This window comes from Suricata suricatta, chromosome 1 (assembly GCF_006229205.1).
Source record: "Suricata suricatta isolate VVHF042 chromosome 1, meerkat_22Aug2017_6uvM2_HiC, whole genome shotgun sequence".
Taxonomy (NCBI): Eukaryota; Metazoa; Chordata; class Mammalia; order Carnivora; family Herpestidae; genus Suricata; species Suricata suricatta.
The window spans coordinates 97608871-97628792 of record NC_043700.1 but is presented as its reverse complement, the minus strand read 5'-3'; the positions used below and the strand labels follow the sequence as shown (position 1 = coordinate 97628792).

At 34.1% G+C, this 19922-nt stretch overlaps 1 protein-coding gene and 1 pseudogene across 1 annotated transcript in view; one reads left to right on the top strand and one right to left on the bottom strand.

The window, feature by feature from the left end:
- The window catches only part of PRDM5 (PR/SET domain 5), a 200591-nt gene that overhangs the window by 85000 nt on the left and 95669 nt on the right, over positions 1-19922 (bottom strand). Inside the window, exons 5-9 of the mRNA XM_029916908.1 lie at positions 18418-18592; positions 16834-16955; positions 12642-12721; positions 7317-7401; positions 5919-6076 (exon numbers count right to left, since the gene is read on the bottom strand). Of these exons, the coding sequence (XP_029772768.1) occupies positions 5919-6076; positions 7317-7401; positions 12642-12721; positions 16834-16955; positions 18418-18592 (620 nt within the window). The remainder of the gene's footprint in view (positions 1-5918; positions 6077-7316; positions 7402-12641; positions 12722-16833; positions 16956-18417; positions 18593-19922) is intronic.
- Positions 11288-11382, top strand: LOC115303561 (annotated as a pseudogene).

The following is a 19922-nucleotide window of genomic DNA, read 5'->3' as shown; positions in this document are numbered from 1 at the left end:
AAATAATGTATTTAAAATAATAATCTTTGGTCATGCTATACGACAAAGACCAGTTTGGCTCAAATGTTTTTTTTTCTAATTTCCTTGAATATCCTTATATTTCAGTTTCCTAACTGGTCATTAATGAATAATGATGGAAGAAACAGTTTATTGCTTCTTGGAGAATATTTCAGACTTTTTCATATAACCATACCAAATGCTGGGATCATAACAGTGAGAAGCACATACAGCAGAAGGATTGAATGTGCTTTCCACTTTAGAAATTACAAGCATCATTGTTTCTATACTTCCCAAGACATCATTATTACTTTAATATGATTTATGGATGAATGTATAAGAGATGGTGCAAAGATCCTGTGCCAAATTCCCATATGGCATATAACATAAGCCAAACTGAAAAACTCGTAAATGTGGGTAGATCAGTTTCATCAAAGAATGGAGCAAGAGAGTTCCAGAGACTGAGCAGGAAACTAGCCAGATAATTTTTTATAGTCATGTAATTCCAAAGCAGCAGTAATGAATGTGATCCTGCCCCTGATCCTTTAACGCTTGAGTAAAACCTAAGGGCAGTCAGCAAGAAATTAGGCCAAGACGATTTGGGACACTATCAATCAACCCTTTTTATTCTTTGGTAAATTTAACTTTTTTTCCCTTTTAGGCTAAAGATGAAATGATACAACTTTTTAGATGATTTAAAAGAGAAAGAATGATGCTTTGAAGTCTCAATAAATGCTGAAATAATTATTAACTACAAATGGAATAGTCCAAGAAAAAATAAGTAACAAGTTATTATAAAAGATATTACATACATATTATTTAACAGCATGCTAAAATATACCAACCAAAATCAGTGAGCAAGCAGTGCCACAACCAGCAGGCACGCGGCTTGGGCCCCCAGGCCTCAGCTGCAGTCCACCACAGTCAGGGAGCTCTCACGGCCCACACAGAGAACACTTCTGGAGTGTCTGGGGCAGGAGTGGGGGATCCCACTTCTGGGCCCATGAGCTATAGCAATACAGGCCTATCTCAAGAAACAAGAAAAATCCCCAATAAAAAAAAACAACTAATCTTACACCTAAAGAAGCCAGAAAAAGAACAAACAAAGCCCAAAGTCAGTATAAGGAAGAAAATAATAAAGACTAGAGGGGAAATAAATAAAATAAAGAATAAAAAAAGCAATAGAACAAATCAATGAAACCAGGAGTTAGTTCTTAGACAAAATTAACATAAGTGATAAACTTTTAGCCAGACTAAAAAAAAAAAAAAAAAAAGACACAAAGCAAAATAAAAAATGAAAACAAAGTAATGATTATAAAGCTGCTCACTGAACTCAGAAGAACAGATAAAAACTTCAAAAAGGAAATAGAAAAACATAAGATAGTACCAAACAGAAGTCATAGAGCTTAAAAATATAATAACTGAACTGAAAAATACACGAGAGGGGCTCAACAGCAAATTGGACGAAGCAGGACAGATCAGCAAGCTAGAAGATGAAAACAACGCTACTCACCCTGACAGAGCAGCAAAAAAAAAAGCAATTTAAAAAAATATAGACAACTTAAGTGACATATGGAACATCAGTAAGCAGAAAAACATCCACATTATAGGGTCTTAGAAGGAGAAGAAAAAGAAAGTGATGGAAAATGTTTGGGAGAAATAATGACTGAAAATCTTGCTAATCTGGGAAAGGAAACACACATACAGGTCTAGGAAGCCCACTGAATTCAAAAGATATCCACACCAACACACATTCTAATTAAAATGTCAAAAGTTAAAGAGAGAATCTTAAAAACAGCAACAGAAAAACAATGTGTTATGTATAAAGAAAATCCCATAAAGCTATCAGCAAAAATTTTAGCAGAAACTTTGCAGGTGAGAAGGGGGTGGCATGAAGTATTCAAAGTGTTGAAAGAAAAAAAACTTCCAACCAAGAATATTCTACTGGCAAAGTTATCATTCAGAATAGAAGGAGAGATGAAGAGTTTCCCAGATAAACAAAAGCTAAAGAAGTTCATCACCACTAAACTAGACCTAAAAGAAATGTTAAAGAGACTTCATTAAGCTGAAAAGAAAAGGAACTAATTAGTAATAAGAAAACATATTAAAATAAAAATCTTTCTGAAAATGGCAAATAAATAGTGAAAATAGTGGATTCATTATTTATAAAACTAGTATGAAGGGTCAAAAGTAATACGACTAACTAAATTATTAAGGGATACATAAAATAAAAGATGTGAAATGTAACATCAAAAACAAAATGTGGGGGAGGGGAATAAAAATGTAGTTTTGGAATGTGTTCAAATTTAAGTAGCTATCATTTTAAAATAAATTGTTATACACATATGATGATATATGTGAACTGCTTCACAGTAACCACAAATAATATATCCTAGCAAATACACAAAAGAAAATGAAAAAGACTCTAAACTTAACACTAAAGAAGTTATTCTAACAGAAGATAAATGGAGCGCTGCCTGAGTGGCTCAGTCGGTTAAGCGTCTGACTTTGGCTCAGGTCATGGTCTCACAGATTGTAGATCCGAGCCCAGTGCTGAGCTCTATGCTGACAGCTTTGAGTCTGGAGCTTGCCTCAGATTCTGTCTCCCTCTCTCTTTGTCCCTCCCCTCTCACGTTTTGTCTTCCTCTCTTTCTCTCTCTCAAAAATAAATAAATATTTAAAAAAACAAAACAGAAGAGAGAAAAAGAAAGTAACAAAAAAACTGTGGAAAAGTAATATAATGGGAATAAGTTCACAATTTTCAATAATTGCTTTACATGTAAATTGACTAAATTCTATAATCAAAAGACATACATGGCTGAATTAATAAAAAACAAGTAAGATTTAACTATATGTTGCCTACTACAGGCTCACTTCAGAAGGACAAACACAGATTAAAAGTGAAGTGACAGAAAAATGTATCCCATGCAAATGCAAATGAAAAGGAAGCTGGTATAGCTATATTCATATCAAACAAAATAGACTTAAAAGAACTGCAATAAAAGACAAGAAAAGGTATCACATAATGATAAGAGAATCAACCCAGCAGGAAGGCATAACATATATTAATATGTATGCACCCAAACAAAAGCACCAAAATACACAAACAAATATTAAGAGACCTAAAGGAAGAATTTTATAGCAATACAACAATAGTAGGGAATTTTAACACCCTTATTTATATCAATGGATAAATCATACAAAGAGAAAGTCAATAAGGAAACATAGATTTACACAACACATTATACCAGATGTACTTAATAGATAAATATATAACATTCCATCCAAAAGGAGATGATGGGCAACTGGGTGACTCAGTCAGTTAAGCATCTGACTTCAGCTCAGGTCATGATCTCTCGGTTCAGTAAGTTCAAGCCCCACATCAGGCTCTGTGTGGACAGCTCCAATTGTAATTTATTATGCTCCATATCAACTAGTAAGCTGGACATTTTGAAAATTGTGCTTCATTTATCATTAGGCATAAATAAATCGTATTACCAACTTTGATTGTTTTTAGGGTTAAGCATTTTAGGATTTTTGAAAATAGCTCCATCTCTCTCAATAAAGTGTCAAGATACAAAATTAATTTGCAAAACTCCATTGCATTTTCACACAGTAGTAAGAAACTATCAGAAAGAGAAATCAAGAAAACAATCCTATTTACAACTGCATCCAAAAAAACTGAAATATATAGGCATAAATTTAACCAAAGAAGTGGAAGACCTGTACTGTGAAAATAACACATTGATGAAACAAACAGAAGACACACATAAATGAAAAGATATTCCATGCTCATTGATTAGAAGAAATAATACTGTTAAAATGTCCATACTACCCAAAGCAATCTATAGATTCACTGCAATCCCTATTAAAATTCCAATGGCAGTTTTCAAATAATTAGAACAAATAATTGTATAATTTGTAAGGAACCACAGAAAACCTCAAATAAGCAAAGCAATCTAGATAAAGAAGAACAAACAGGCATCATATTCCCAAATTTCAAACTATACTACAAAGCTATATAATCAAAACAGTATGAAACAGATATAGAAAATAGACACACAGATCAATGGAACAGAATAGATAGCCCAGAAGTAAACTTGTGCAATTAATTTATGACAAAGAAGGCAAGAATAAAGAATGGGAAAGAAGAGTCTCTTCAATGAATAGTGATGAGAGAAGTGGACAGCCATATGCAAAACTGGACCACTATCTTATAACAATATACAGAAATTATTTTAAAATGGATTAAGTGTTGAATATAAGTCCGAAAACTATAAAATTCCTAAAAGAAAATATAAGCAGTAAGTAAGCACCGTGACATGAGTCTTAGCAATGATTTGTGGATGTGGCTCCAAAGTGCAACAAAAGCAAAAATTAAGAAATGGGACTACATCAAACTAAAAATCATCTTCAGAGCAAAAAAAAACCATCAACAAAATGAAAAGACAACCTAGTGAATGGGGGAAGATATTTGCAAATCATATATTTGATAAAAGGTTAATAACCAATATATATAAAGAACACATAAAACTTAATGACAAAAAAAGCAAACAACCCCATTTTCTGAATTCAATTAAAACATTATTAAAATAAAACTAATACATTCTAAACAAGTACTAGATTAAAGGTAAGGGGTAAGAAATGCAAACAAAAATTAATAGACAAAACTAAGAGATTATAATTGAAGAGAATCCTGTCAGAAAAGAGAAAGGGTGAGGCATCTGGCTGGCTCAGTCAGTAGAACATGCGACACTTGATCTCAGTCATGAGTTCAATCCTCACGTTGGGTATCAAGTTTAGTTAAAAATTAAATTAAAAATTAAAAAAAAGAGGTAGGGGAAGTTAGGTCATGCTGACTGAAGGCAAATGTCAAGTTGTTTTAAGTATGCAGAGAAAAGGATAAACTTTTGGAAAAGCTGAGGTCATGGGAGAGGGCAAGGTGCATATAACTTATACAGGCATCAGAAATCTACTCATAATATTAGAGTATAAGACTGACATGTCAGTGCTGCACTTTAGGACAATTTATCTAGGAGGATGGAAAGGTGGGAAGTGATACGTAATAAGAATCTAATTAGATGGGTATTACAGTAATAAAGATGAGCAATAATCAGTATGTTGGGATGATAAAGGAACAAATGACTGAAGGTTGAGACAAGGTAGAGGCTATGTAGACTCTTTAAGAATCAGCGTTTTAAAAAGGGTCTAAGACTAAAAGAACAGACAGAAGTAAGGATATGTTTTTGTCATTAAAATAAAGAAGAAACTCCAAAAGAGAGGTAACCTGGGGCATAAAGAATAAAAACGTCATTCTGGGACATGCTAAAATTCATTAGGTCATAAAGATATCTAGTTATGTATCAAATTAAAAAAAATAAATATACGTCTGAAGCTTGGGTAAAAGAGATAGGCCATTTGGCATGTGTTGGTATAGAGTTGAGAGCAGAAGTCTGGGATGTAGCAGGCGCAGAGAACACAGAAGAGGTCCACAGCCAGTGCATCCAGGATAACCTCCTGGGGGAGGGGAGATGAAAATGTTCAGTGAAATTGGCAGAACACCTATCAAAGTATACACCAAAGATGAACAGAATTTCAAAACAGGTAACGCGAACAAGAGTGTCAAATGTTACAGAAAAAAGGGGACAGAATAAAGACTTTGCAACTAGTACAACACTGGGAAACACTGGAGGGCACTCTGTGTGAGAACAGTTTCAGCAGAGGATGGAAGACAGAAACAAGGCCACACGGGGTTGCTGTGGCCTGAGTGAGAGGTAGAGAGTAAAAGCAAGAATTTCTCTAATTATTCCACATGCACAAGCATGGTCAGATGCACACAACTCCCTTTAAAAAAAATAAATAATTAGAAGTCAGATCAGCAAATCAGCAAAAGTAATAAAAATAATATTGTTTGCTTTTACCTTCTTGTGATTCTTGTAAACATTTCTGTGGGCAAATCCCTTTCCACAAAGCTTGCATTTGTAAGGTTTATCTTCACTGTGTATTACTTTGTGGGCACCCACTTGATCAAGCCTCTTGAAAGATTTATTACAAATCTCACAATTATAGGGTCGCTTTTCTGTGAAAAATGAGTAGAGACAATCTCACATCTATATAAAGCTAAAGGATAAAAAAGGAAATAGCCTTACCTTATACTACTTCTTATGGATAAGTCAACTGAAACATGATTCAAACAACTGAAAAAAATCTACTTACCAATCTATTTCTGTTAGACATGTGACCCTATTCACCAAAGAAATATGAGCTTGTTCTTTCAGAGACTTATTTTTGTAAACTAAATGTATAAAGCTGTTTAGATGTAAGGATGAAGTTCAAATTCAAGGAAAAATTCCTACTTCCAGATGAAAAATGTGCTGCTAGGTGTGAGTTTAGACTAAGATCACAATTCCAAATGCTAAGAGTGGTGTGACAGTGATTAAAGTAAATGAGAGACCTGCCTCCTACCTGGGCAAGTTGAACTCATACAGGCAGTGCTTCATTTCTCAACAGAAACTACACACCTAGGTTGTTGTATAAAATCCATAGTTATGCAACGTTAATGGAATGTTGACCACTAGATGAAAAAATACTGTTTGTTTCAAACAAAGCATATCTGAAGGCCACCAGTTTTTGATCTATTTTCATCTGCCCAAGTATCTATAGCCATCACCAAACAAAGTGGATGTGTAAAATCATTCTAACCTCAATGTCCTTAAATTATAGACATTCCAAACTCTAGAAGGAGACTTGATAAACCAAAATTTATTTTAAGACCTTATTCTTTTTAATCGGTATAAAAGACATATTACTCAAACTTGCTTAAAATGAAACTATAGCTTTAAAAATTTATATTCTCAAAATGTATTTATAAAATTCCCATTAACATTTATTAGTACCTTAGTGAGAATGAGAAAATATCTAGAAATGCAGAAACTATAATTGTTGAATCCCTCCTAAAAGTCAGACCCCCTGCTAGCACAGTACATAATAATCTCATTTAATCTTCACAGCAATTATGAAAGGTAGGACCCTTTTCATACATAAAGCACAGAATCTAAGGCTCCAGCAAGAGTACATAACAAATAAAATGGTGATTCTGAAGAGCTTTGATATCACTTAGTCCAATCACCTTGGCTTTATACGTAAACTGAGGTCTAGAGAGGCTAAGCTAAGCAACTTGTTCAAAATCACATGGCTAGTCACTCGCCACCCTAGAACTAAGAGCCAGGTCTTCTGATAACTATTCTCAGAGCTCCTGAAAAGGACAAAGTGAATATTTTGTAGTGATTTCAATATAAATGAGAAAGTATGTATTTTACCTGAGTGAGTGATCATATGACGTTTTAGCTGATTAGCTGAAATAAATTTCTTCATACATTCTTGACAATCAAATATCTCATGAATCTGCAAAAAGTTAAGTTGACAGTTAGGTCAACTGTCAAAGCCAAATAAATTATATACAGCTCAAGTAAAAGTATAAACATGTGGGTAGTTGCTGCTGCAATCTCTTTATATTATAATTCAGCTCTACTTTGCTCATACTATCTTATATAAATTGAAAATGCAATGAACATGTTATCTAATAAAATCAATGAAAATACAAGACTGCAGCACACTATTTAAACATGTGGTATAGCTGACCTATTTATTGCATATGAAATTTATATACTTGTAAAAAGTTATACCTAATTGACATGACATATACCACGTGTGCATTTGTTATGCACAAATTTAGATTTGGAAATATAGAACCTGTAGGTGATAGTATTCCCTGTACAGTAGTTAAATTATTTTAATTTTAAATTATACAGTAGAGAACAAAACATGAATTACCATGAAAGACAGGAAGATATGATTCTGAAAAACATTTAGCTCAAAGTAAAATTCTTACATGATAGGAAGACCACAATGAAAAGAAAAGATCAAAAACCATAATACGTAAGGAACATAACTAACAAACAGCTGGCTAAGTAAGTATTACAACTGAACATTAACTTTAGCTCTTTCCTTGCCAGACACTAAACAGATAAATTGTATAGGTGGTATGAAAAGTAGAAGCCCAGTTTATTATAAGAAACAACGCACAAACTTCATTTTTTTTTCTTTTTTTCCACGCATGCAAAAAGCAAAGGGCTTTATTACAGGCTGAAGCTCACAGGGCTCGAGCTCGGCTCACAGACTTCACCAGCGCAGTGGATCCGTGCTGAGAGCCCTGAACAAGGGCTGAGCAGGGTTTTTATGGAGTTTGGGAAGGGGGAGTGACAAGAAATTGTGACACAGGTACAGTGACCCAATCATTACCATGTAACAGCATTGGCAGTAACTCTAGCCATATGCATTGTTTAGAGTGTTAATTACTTTTGGCAGGACCCAATCACAACATTTAGAGTGTTAACCAATTACAGAGTGTACCCAGGACCCTCATGTAGGGTGTGACTAGCCTTAAGCAATAAGTGATTATCCATAGCTTCTATCTCTAGGCCTGCCCTTAGGAGTGTTAAGCATTCTAGCTGGCCGCTTCTGATTGGGTGTTACTAGGGTGGTTCCTGGTTGAGCAATCTGTGCCCTTTCATTGTCTAATGATTCTGAGAAACCGGCACTTAGGACTCCAAGGTCAGAGGGGAAACTTGAAGCCTGTCATGGAGTCAGTTTGGTTCAGACCTGCATCCTTTCATTCCCCCCTCTGTCTTGTAACTGACCCAATCCTGGGTCGTCAGAGTTACCATTATCTTTGTTTAAGGCTTGATAATGAGCTCTTAAGACTATTAACAAAATAGCATTTACATGCTTTTTGACAAACACTGTGATCTAATTAATGATACAAGAGCCAAATGTTAAAAGTACACCAATTTTGGTTTTGGCTCCTCATTCTTGTCCTCTCTTGTGGTGGCCGCAAACCACGGCCAGCCTATCCTGTACAATTCCTGAGCTATTGGCATAGAAGTAAAATTGTTCCCCTAAAGGTTGGCATAGCCCTCCTTGGTGTAAAGGGAATTTCTTACCCTGTAAAAGGCATAGGGAAGGAGAACTACCCAGTTTCCACCAGTCTCCATGGTTAATTTGGTAAGGGTCTCTTTTAGGGTTCCTAATATCTGGTGCTGCCTGGTTTACAAAAGTAAGAATGACAGCCAATTTGTTTCCTCATTTTTCAGAATCCTTGGGCGTATAAGTGCAATACATCTCCATGATTCTTTCTAAAAAGGTGGCCGGAGACTCATCTTTTCCCTGTTGTCCATTACTAACCTTAGCCAAACAATGCACAAACTTCTAAGAAGAATGTATTGCAAGAAGCCTTATATCAGAAATGTTGATCACCTCCAATGAACAAGAGCATCACACTGTTTTGCTGAAGATTCTAAAATAGTTTTGGTGAAGTTATGTTTCTGCTCCAATCTCAGTAAAGGTAAAGCCCACCATACTAAACACCAGCAAAGCAAAGGCCCTTGTGCAGAAAGACAAGGTTCTACGATTACCCAGCAGAGTAACTAGGGCCACTGCAGAGTGAAGTCAAAGCAGAGGGCCAAGGACTGAGTGAGGCAAGAGTAGAAGACTGGATTGTATCCTGGTAGCTGTCTCCCTAGGACTAAGTGGCCACGGGAGAACTCAAAACAGAGAGGGTGAGAAGCGGGGACCAGGCAGGGAGACAGAAACTAGGGAAAATTACCAGGTCTGATATCTGCAGTCTGGGCCTTAATTCGATGCCCAACCACACAGCAGGTCTGAGGCTGCCAACCCACCTTTGTCAGATCTGGTTCTTGGTGAGTCAGAAAACTCAGTTGGGATAAAGACAGAAAATACAGATAAACAAGGCAGAAGCAGAATGGTGGTTTTCCACAAGGGTCTGAATCACACCTCTGCTTACATGCAATGTCATCTATTCACAATTAGTGAATATATGGAGTCCAGAGTGTTCTCTCATTCCTCAGACAAAAAGTGTGGGATACACTCAAGTCCTCAGAAAGCAAGTACTACACAGTTCAGAAGAAAAACTTTCATCCTGGACCATTTTAAAGACAGACTGTTCAATCATCAAAGACCTTAACATGACTTTGGTTCCACACCTATGTTTAAGAAGGAATGATATTAAGTGTAATGTTTAATTAAAGATAGTAAGAAGAGATTTATATTCTTAAACTCTATGTTTCTGTAATATATGTCTTTTATAATAACAATATGCCCTAAAAAAGATGATGTGCTATCTGAGCCATACATAAATGAAAATATATTTAGTTTATTTTCATTTTTAATACAAAACTTATATTCAAACATAAAAACTTAAAAATTATTCATCTACATATAAAGTGTTAAGTGGTAAATAAAATACTGCAGAATAGTACCCATATTTGTTCACTTCTTAACTCTCATGGATTCAAAAACATGAAACACTTCTTAAAGGTTCAGTTGAATTAATTTTCCAGAATAACAAACTAGAATATTCATTGTACATTAAAGCATTTTTGCACAACCATGTTATTTGTAGTGGAAAATTCAAGCCACAGCTATTTTCAAAAATTCTAAAAAAGCTTAATAAAACAATCAAAGTTGGTAATACTATTTATTTATGCCTAATGATAAATAAAGCACAATTCAAAATATCCAGCTGACTAGTTGATATGGAGCATAATAAATTATAATTTTGAAGTCTCTAATTAAATAATTTTCAAGAAGGGTTGTAATATGTCTTATTGTAACATAAAATAGTATATAGTAAGGTAAGATACTATTCTAGACTATTATGTAATTTGGCATATTCATACAGCGCCCTCTACTGGCAAGGTTAAATACTGCAACCAAACTCTATTAGACATTCAACATACCCAACTATTAAAAACAGAGTTAGAAATGGAAATCAACAAAAGCTATCTATAGGTTCAGAAAGGCTATATTAGAGGAGTTAATAAATGAAGTGCTGCATTGAGCTAATAAGTTGTTAACATTTTGCAGGGATAACTTGGGTGCTGGGTTCTACTATCACCAAGTAGTATTTGGCTCTACCAAGATATTCCTTGGGGAAAATGTTCTTAGATTATGAAGAAAATAAATGGAAAAGAGAACATTTTTCATTAAAAGGTCCCACAAGCAACTCTGCTGAAACAGTCTGTTTAACACAATCTTTAATCTGGTAAAATATCTTAAATTTCAACTTTTTAAGATTTAAATTGACCAGGGAAATAATTCATAAAAATATATAAGTAAGAAGGTATTTAGAAAATATCTACTATATTGGATTTCATCTTTTTGCCTTGGACTAGGATTCTGTTTCACCCCTATGGCTACAGGGATGAAGTGAGCAGTGCAAGTACTAAAATTAGAATGTTACAGTGAAGATTAGCATGGCCCGTGCACAGGAATTATATGCAAATTCTTGACGTGTCTATATTTTTAAACAATCCTATCAGAAAACCATTTCCAAACTGAAAAAAAAAAGTTTCATAGCACTTAGAGAAAAAATTAAAAAGCATGGATCTGTTCCAAGTCACACGTAATAAGAGAGAGAACAGAGGTCCAGTGTTACATGGAGTGTTAGGGACAGAAGACAACACCACTGTCCTCACTCTCAGCCCACCGCTTCTGCCATTATTTCTCCCTGAGGATCAACATCACCGAATGTATAAAATACAATCTGGGACAGCTTTTTTAGATTTTAGAGATTAAACCCACAGCACACAGTCAGAACTATCAGATTGAATATCATGAATTTTAAAGACCACCAGGTTACTTTAGAATATATCTATATACAAATAAAGAGATAAATTCATTTTGTAAACCACAAGAAAAGTAAAATTTTACATTCACTAGTACCATCTACTCTCTTCTTCAATATTAAATCACTAAAAATATTATATGCTCCTAGATATTCTGAAAAACAATATATGAAATTTAAAAATTTATCTGTAATGTAATATGATTTTTTAGAATCTGTCATATTTGGAACAAAAATCTAAATTTTATTTTACCTCTATTCTATTGTAAATTCTATTAATTAGTGCTAATATAATTAACATTTAATTTAATAATTAATATTAGTGCTAATATAATTAATGGTTAGGGTTAATAACCAAGGCATATTTTTCAGTTTAACTTTTCACATTAAAATTTGTAACTTAGTAATAAGTTTTATGTTTATTATAAAATACATTAAATTTACTTTCTTCTAACATAATCACTGTTTCTGCTAACACTACTCGGACATATTTATACACTATTTTTAGTTCTTCAAAATAATGGAGCTCTAGTCTTTGTTTTGCCAGACTTCACTGTAATATGCATCCATTTTAATAGCTAAATGCAATTGCAGAGCATATTATAAATACACAAAACTATATGTTTCCATCAAATATACAGTATTTCCTGAGCAAATAGCACCTAAAAAAGCTTGAAAGCAAGGTAAGTTACAGAGAAAGGCTCAGCTAGACATCTTCGTACTAGAGAATATTTCTAATTCAGAACAGTAAGCAACTCGAAATATATTTTTGTAAGAGTTTACTTTTCTGCATATCAGTCTTGCATTTTAGAATATGCTAGTATATAAATTAATGATAAAGTTGTCTTTATAAAAAATCAATTAAAAATTTTCATGGCAGGCTCTATAAGTGACTAAAAGATCTTACACTCTGATGAGCATTAATCTTCATCTTACTGACCTTTCTATGTTCCTGCAGGCTTGATGCTGATGAACACTTTTTATTGCACACTGAACATATGAGCTTTTTCTTAGGATCTCCTAAAATGCAAATAAAATACCATCATGATTTAAATGGGAATATGAAGGGGAGCATCAGATACAATGTTGCTGGGTGTTCTATAATTTCTAAACAGCTATTTCATCTTGTTAACTTAGAATTCCAAAGTTTTCAGTGTTATATTTATTAAACTGGATTTAAAGCTTTTCTTTTTATTTTTTTAAAATTTTTAATGATTTTTATTTATTTTTGAGAGACAGAGAGAGACAGCGCAAGCAGGAGAGGGTCAGAGAGAGAGGGAGGTACAGAATCTGAAGCAGGCTCCAGGCTCTGAGCTAGCTGTCAGCACAGAGCCCAATGAGGGGCTCAAATACAAACTGTGAGATCATGACCTGAGTCGAAGTTGGATGCTCAACCAAATGGGACACCCAGGCACCCCAAACCCTTTCTTTTTAAATTTGAAAAATATTCAGCATGATATACAACTTTCTATATATATATATAATGGGCCTTTTACCTTTCCATAAACTAATGGAAAATTAAAAGAGAAAAGCACACTTACATGAAAAATTTTAATTGAAATCAATCAAATGTGTTTGTAAAAGAAAAAATTGGTTTTACTAATTCATAAGTTGATTTTGCTACTTTAAATTTTAAGAAAATATTTAATTTAATTATCTGGGTTTTTTTAAGATGGAATTTATAGATTATTCTTTCCAGCATCAGATTCGTACAAAATCTAGGAGCATATACTTTTTCATATTAATGTTAAAAAAACCAGAATAAACCAAAATCAAGTACACTAAAACATATCAACACTTGTATTATTATACAAATCAAAACAAGCCCAATTTTGTCTTCTTACATAGTGATTATATTTATAGTAGCTCATTTCATATTTCAAATTTCTTAGTGGTTATAGAAATAAAGACTCAATAAAACATTTTTTTTCAAATATGATGTAATAAGAGTATCATCTGCACTACCATAAATAACCATAGAGTGGTTTATTCAACTTTTAATTAATTTCAAATATACAAACTTGTATATTTGAAGTAAACAAACAATGTGATGAATCACCATGTGCCCCTCACCTGGCCCCAACGACAAATCCACAGCTATTCTTGCCTCAGTATCAACCCCATCTACCCCCCATTTCTCTGTTATTTTGAAAAACATCCAAAAGACATTAAAAAAGTATTATAGAACAATTTTATTTTATTATAGGACTATATTTATAAAAAATACTTTTAGAAAAAGAAAAGTATGGATTTGTTCTTATTATTCAAGAAACAACTTTTAGAAAAAGAGAAGTATGGATTTGTTCTTACTTATTTTATATAATGCAATATTTTTAGCATGCTGAATACTAAAGCCAAGAAAATTTTTCTTAGTGATTGACAAGTAATATGACTAGTAAAGGAGAAAATTCTCCCCAGCAAAATGAGTATCTCTATACATACAGATTACATGCACGGGAGGCCATGAAAGAGGAATATTCCTTCTTTTCCTGCTTCCACTAGCTGGCATTTCTCTCCTTCAATTCACAATCTTTTGTTGCTCTGTCTTATCCCTCATACCAGCTGCTCTTTGATACTAGACACTCTCATTTTCCTGAGGGCGACAAGAACTAAGACATTCCTAACCACATGTCTTACGTTATCCTCATCTTCCTGCTACTGTCCCTCCGGCTGCAATCATAGGCAATACACCATACCTCCATGCCTACTCTCCAAACTTTTCTCTCCTCCTCATACCTTCTATTCTTCATCGTAGAATTGGAATCCAAGCTCTTCTGAGATTAAAAAAAAAAATCCTTTTTTTTTTTGAGAGAAAGAGTGAGCATGTGCAATCAAGGGAAGGAAGAGGGAGGGACAGAGGAGGAGGAAGGGACAGAATGCCAAGCAGGCTCCATGCTCTGCAGGGCTCTATCTCACGACCATGGGATCATGACCTGGGCTGAAATCAAGAGCTGGATGCTAACCAACTAAGCCACCCAGGTGCCCCAAGGAAAAAATATATTTTAAAAATTTATAATAATTTGCTTGAGAGTGCAAACAAATGTTATCTCACATAAATACATAACCTCTTGATTTCAGCATCCATAGAATCAAAACAAAAAGAAAAAAATGGAGTGGGTTCAGGAAGCCATTCATTCTGTTTCCTCTTGGGTAACTATGAAGGTCCTCATCACTCTACCAGCTTCCTTAGGTTGAAGGACAACAGCGCCTACAAAGCCATAACTAGACTTCAGACTATTTTAGTTTTGTTATATTCAGGTAAGTCTGATTTTTTTTTTTTACTTTCAGGAACACATTATTTACAACAGTAGGAGACAAATGAAAAATTAATACAACCCTACTGAATACCCAGTCACCCCAAGCACAGCAAGTTTCAATATAATGTGGGTTAAGTACGTTCCCAGGTATAGAAGGTTCTACAACCATATGTGAACATTGCTTTGCTTGCTATTCTGATGTGGAATATTATTTCTTCAAATGTCTGTGTATCTCACAGAAGAAAATGGAGAGGCAAGGCAGGGGCTACGACTGAGAGACAGATTGTAAACCAATCTCAACAAAAATTATGCATAGTGAGCTCTGGCTAATATTGGATGTTCCGTATTTTGTATGTTTCCACAAGCTGGAAAATTTTTTTAAATTCCTTTTATAAATTATTTCCTACAAAGTCAACATGAGTTTCTAGAATCAGTAATATTATCATATCCAAGGCTAATTACAAGAAGTCTCATAGAAAGTATGCTTATAGTACAGCCTGAAGACCACATGCCCAATAACAAGAATGCAAGTTTCCAGAGTTTCAGTATGCATCTGGTTTTTTACTTAGTTCAGCAAAGTTAACTTTAAAAGTGACATGAAAGATTTGTTATAATACATTGCAGACAAAGATGGAGAAAATTAAGAACAGCATTTTAAACATAACAGCTTAAAAAAAAAACCTATGAAGACAGGTCTATCAAAAAGTTATGCTTGCCTTTTGTAAGCATAGGGAAGGCCCAAATTAAATGAATTCAGGAAAACACCATCCTCCCTAAATCAGCTATATATTCTTCAAAAGGAAAGAAAGAAATCGAACAATATAAAGTCCTGTTGATATCATCCTGAAGCTGCATTTTGCATGGCCATACGTTCTACCACTCAGAACTTTCATAGACAGTTTACCCTTAATCTTTGGCCCAAAAAATGATGCAAATAGGAGCCAGTAGACACACCCATACTAGCTTCTATAACTTTAACATTAAAGGAGATACGTTTTGGACAATGAACAAACATAGTCTACAGAAGCTGAGTGCTGATTTTCCTGTTCTGAACGTGGGAATAAACAAGATGGGAGAAGAGAAATCCACTTTCCTCATGTCCAGAAAGACACCTTTCCACACATTTCCCTGAAGCCAAGCGCAAAGGTAAACACATGAGAAAAGTATAGCCACAGAAGGATGTGAGGAGTTCCATGAACCTCAGCCTCTTTTAAGGGAAAGACGCTGAGGAAGTGAAAAGTTAACTCTGACGCTACAGCCATCTGTTCAATTCAGTGCAACAGATTCGATCCCTAAGCCAAAATACATTCACCATGTGCTAAAGAGATAAAATCTAAGTGACAGTCAAATTTTATATGTGTTTTATTGTTTAGCTGTCCATTAGAAGGAATTCACATAGTATCTGCTTTATTAATCCCAAACTTTCAGTTCCTATGTCAAAATGCAGTAATTTTCTCCAATATGAGAGAAATATAAATGTAACAAATAGAATTTTACTACAAAATTTTAAGACACAGAGCATCATTTAATAGTTTTAAAATATATCTATGAAAAGAGAAACTTCATATTTCCCACTCAAATTGTTATTTAAAAACATTAATTCTTAATACACCTGACCACCAGGCTCAAGTAGATTCTTCCTTAAGTTTCCAGTTATGATTGATTCGGACATACGAAAAATGAAAAATACTGCTGAAATCAACTTAAAAAATAGTGTTCAGAGAAAGAAAACGATCCACTGCCTGACTTCCACATCTGTGTGAACACAACGTTTTAAAGCAAGTTCTCTCTCCTCAAGACCAAGAATTAAAAACAGATCACAGCAGCCTGGGGAGAGGAAGCCCCTTTAAAAACGACCCTCCAGTGACTTCTCACCAGCATGGACATTTTCCTGGTGTCTTCTGAGGGCATCCTTGCTCTTTAGCCTCTTCCCACAGCTGTCGGCCTTGCACACAAACCTGGCATCTCCCCGGCAAGTCTCCTGGTGCTGCTCAAAACTACAAAACAACCAGGAGAGGGGAACAGGGAAAAGAAAGCGTGAAGACCTATCTTATTAAGTCTAACAGCACAGCAGGTTTTTGCAGTGCGTGCTCTCTAGGAGGGTTTCTGGGTCATTGCATGCATTACCTGAGCAGGTAAAAAGGAAAGCACTTATCCTGTAGCCATGTGATACTTAATTACTAATAAACATAAAAAGCATGCCTGCCAAAAATGACCCACAATTATATAACAGCCATGTGATAACTCAGACACAAAACCTCGATGCTGAACTGAAGGAAGAATTGCAAACAGAGCACTGAAAACTTCGTGAAGAATCCTTCAGATTGCTTTTCGCTGTGCACTGAAGAACGCTGAGGAGGAAATAGAAAAAAACAAAAAGAAATAAAAACTGGAAGTGTAAAACAAAAACTTACGGAAAATATCTCTACTTTAAATAAAATCCTGTTGGCTATCTCTTTTCATTTTGTATACTGCCCTTTTAAATTGTTTGGTAGTAGCTAGTTTAACTATAAGATCCAGCTCAGCAAAAGTATCTATGGTGTAGACTCAACTAAAGCTAGCAAGAATGCAATTTTAACATCTATTCTCTAAAAAGTATATAGCCCTTGATTGCTTTTTTCAAGAGCCTATAACAGAATTTCCAAATGTTTAATCTCTTGCTATTATAAAATTTTTAACTTTTGAGCAGAAATTTTTCACCTCAAATTTCACAAGCAAAAGTAGATGCATATAATAATGAAAATAGTCAATATGGAAGATTTCTTGCTCATATACAAGGTGACATTCTTAAAATAAAAATATACATATCTACTCTCTCTCTTTTAAAAATTAATTATGCTGTGAAATATTTAAGTTAAAAGATAAATTTATATGTATTAATATAAAGAGTCAAAATAACAAAAGGGTACAGAGCACTGTGTGGGATCATTTAATTCATCTTCATGTGAGAGTCTATATCTATTCATCTTTAAATTATTCCTCCTGAGTTGTTAAGAAATAAACAGAGCTTCCCCAAATGTCCCTGTATTCTTTATACTCTGAACTCTCTTTATTTCTTAAACTCTTCTTTTACTGATTTCAGAGGGAATATCAAATGCAGATAACTGAAACTTGATCTGTGACCTCAGAGCACTGAATTATGCATAACTGAATTTCAGACTTGTAAATCAATGGGTTTGATATTTAATGGCAAGCAAATAAATGGAGAAAGACTTATGAGCATAGATAATGTTTACTTTTGGAAGTTCATAATCAGAATGTTTCAAAAATCAACATATTATCCTAAGAAAAGATAAGTTAATGACAATGACAGTATAGAATGCTTACTTTCTTCCCTACTGCATCTCCTTCACACACACACACACACACACACACACACACAAATATAAAACAAATCAAATGGAATAGTTTAAGAAAGTGTTAGCTTATAATTTTAAAGATATTCTTTGCTGTACGCACTGTCTTTGCAAAGCCTGCTTAACTGGGAATTTCTTCCCACAGTTCTTGCACTTAAATTCTTTCTCCTCTGTAGGTTTCTGATGAAATGTCTGAAGATGCTCGGCAAGAATTTCCTCACTGGTAAAACTTGAGTCACACTGGGGACAAGCATAGTCCTCTTTACAGCCAAGGCAATCTGTACATTTATGAAGAAGCAGATTCATAAGACAAAAATTAAGAACCAGGAACTGTTCAGTTGTTTCCTCATTTTAAAGTCAAAATTAATTGTGTTTATAGTATCAGAAGAGTAAATTCTTATTATTTTTTATTTTTTAAAATAGTTTATTGTCAAATTGGTTTCCATATAACACCCAGTGCTCTTCCCCACAAGTGCCCTCCTCCATCACCACCACCTCTTTTCCCCCTCCCCCTCCTCCTTCAACCCTCAGTTGGTTCGTTTTCAGTATTCAATAGTCCAAACCAGACAGAAACTCAGCAAAAATACAGACTAATATCCTTAATGAATACAGATGCAAAAATACCCAACAAGAGTAAATTCTTATTATCTCTATGAGTATTATTCATGTTGTCCATAAAAAAATAATAGAAAATGTTACTAGAGGGAAACACATTATCTTTTAATTCACTTCATTGATGTTTCAACAAATCAATACAAAATCAAAATCAGTTTTTAATTTAACCTATAATGTTAACTTTTCACATCAAAGAGTTATTACAAATGTTGAATGAGAAAGCAAGTCTTCCCTGAAACAGGTCATCTTATGTTCAGTGAGTGCACAAAGAGAAAAAAATCCAACCAAGGCAAACTATGTGGAATTACCAATGGGAATCCCACGTACATGTGAAAGAGACCAAGGCCATAAAGACGGCACTCGTAACGGCAGGTCCAGAGAGGCTGCTCTACGGACTTATCACGGTCCACCCACATTTCTCAAAAAGCACTATTTACATTACATATTTTTTTCTGATTATTAAATAAGACTAGATTTAGAAAATTGAGAAAATATGAAAAAAGTAAAAATGATCAATAATCCCACAATAAAGAGACAACCATTTAATATAGTCTCAAGCCTGATCTGTCTTTTGTCCATTCATATTTTATGGAGTCTGAGAATAACCACATTTATGATCATACTTTTTATTTAATTTCATCTGTTGCCCTTTTTTTCCTTTTAACATTTTCCCAGGTCAAATTAAAAAAAAAAAAACATAAGGTACCATATTTATTTACTAAACTCTCCATTGTTTGACATTGGAGTGGATTATTTGTTTCTTTTTGCTGGTGGTTTGGTGATCCTGTTTATCTTCTGGGCAGTTTTGGGGGGAAAGGAGGAGTACTCTCATCAAATAATAACTGATTTCTAAAATAAAAATAGCAACAATGTATGTACCTGATCATATGTTTTAAAAATCTGTTTAAGTTCTATTGATTATTTTTACAAAAGTAAAAACAATTTGCAGTTTGGTATTTGTTAACTAAAGGAAAATCAGGGTGATAACAGGTA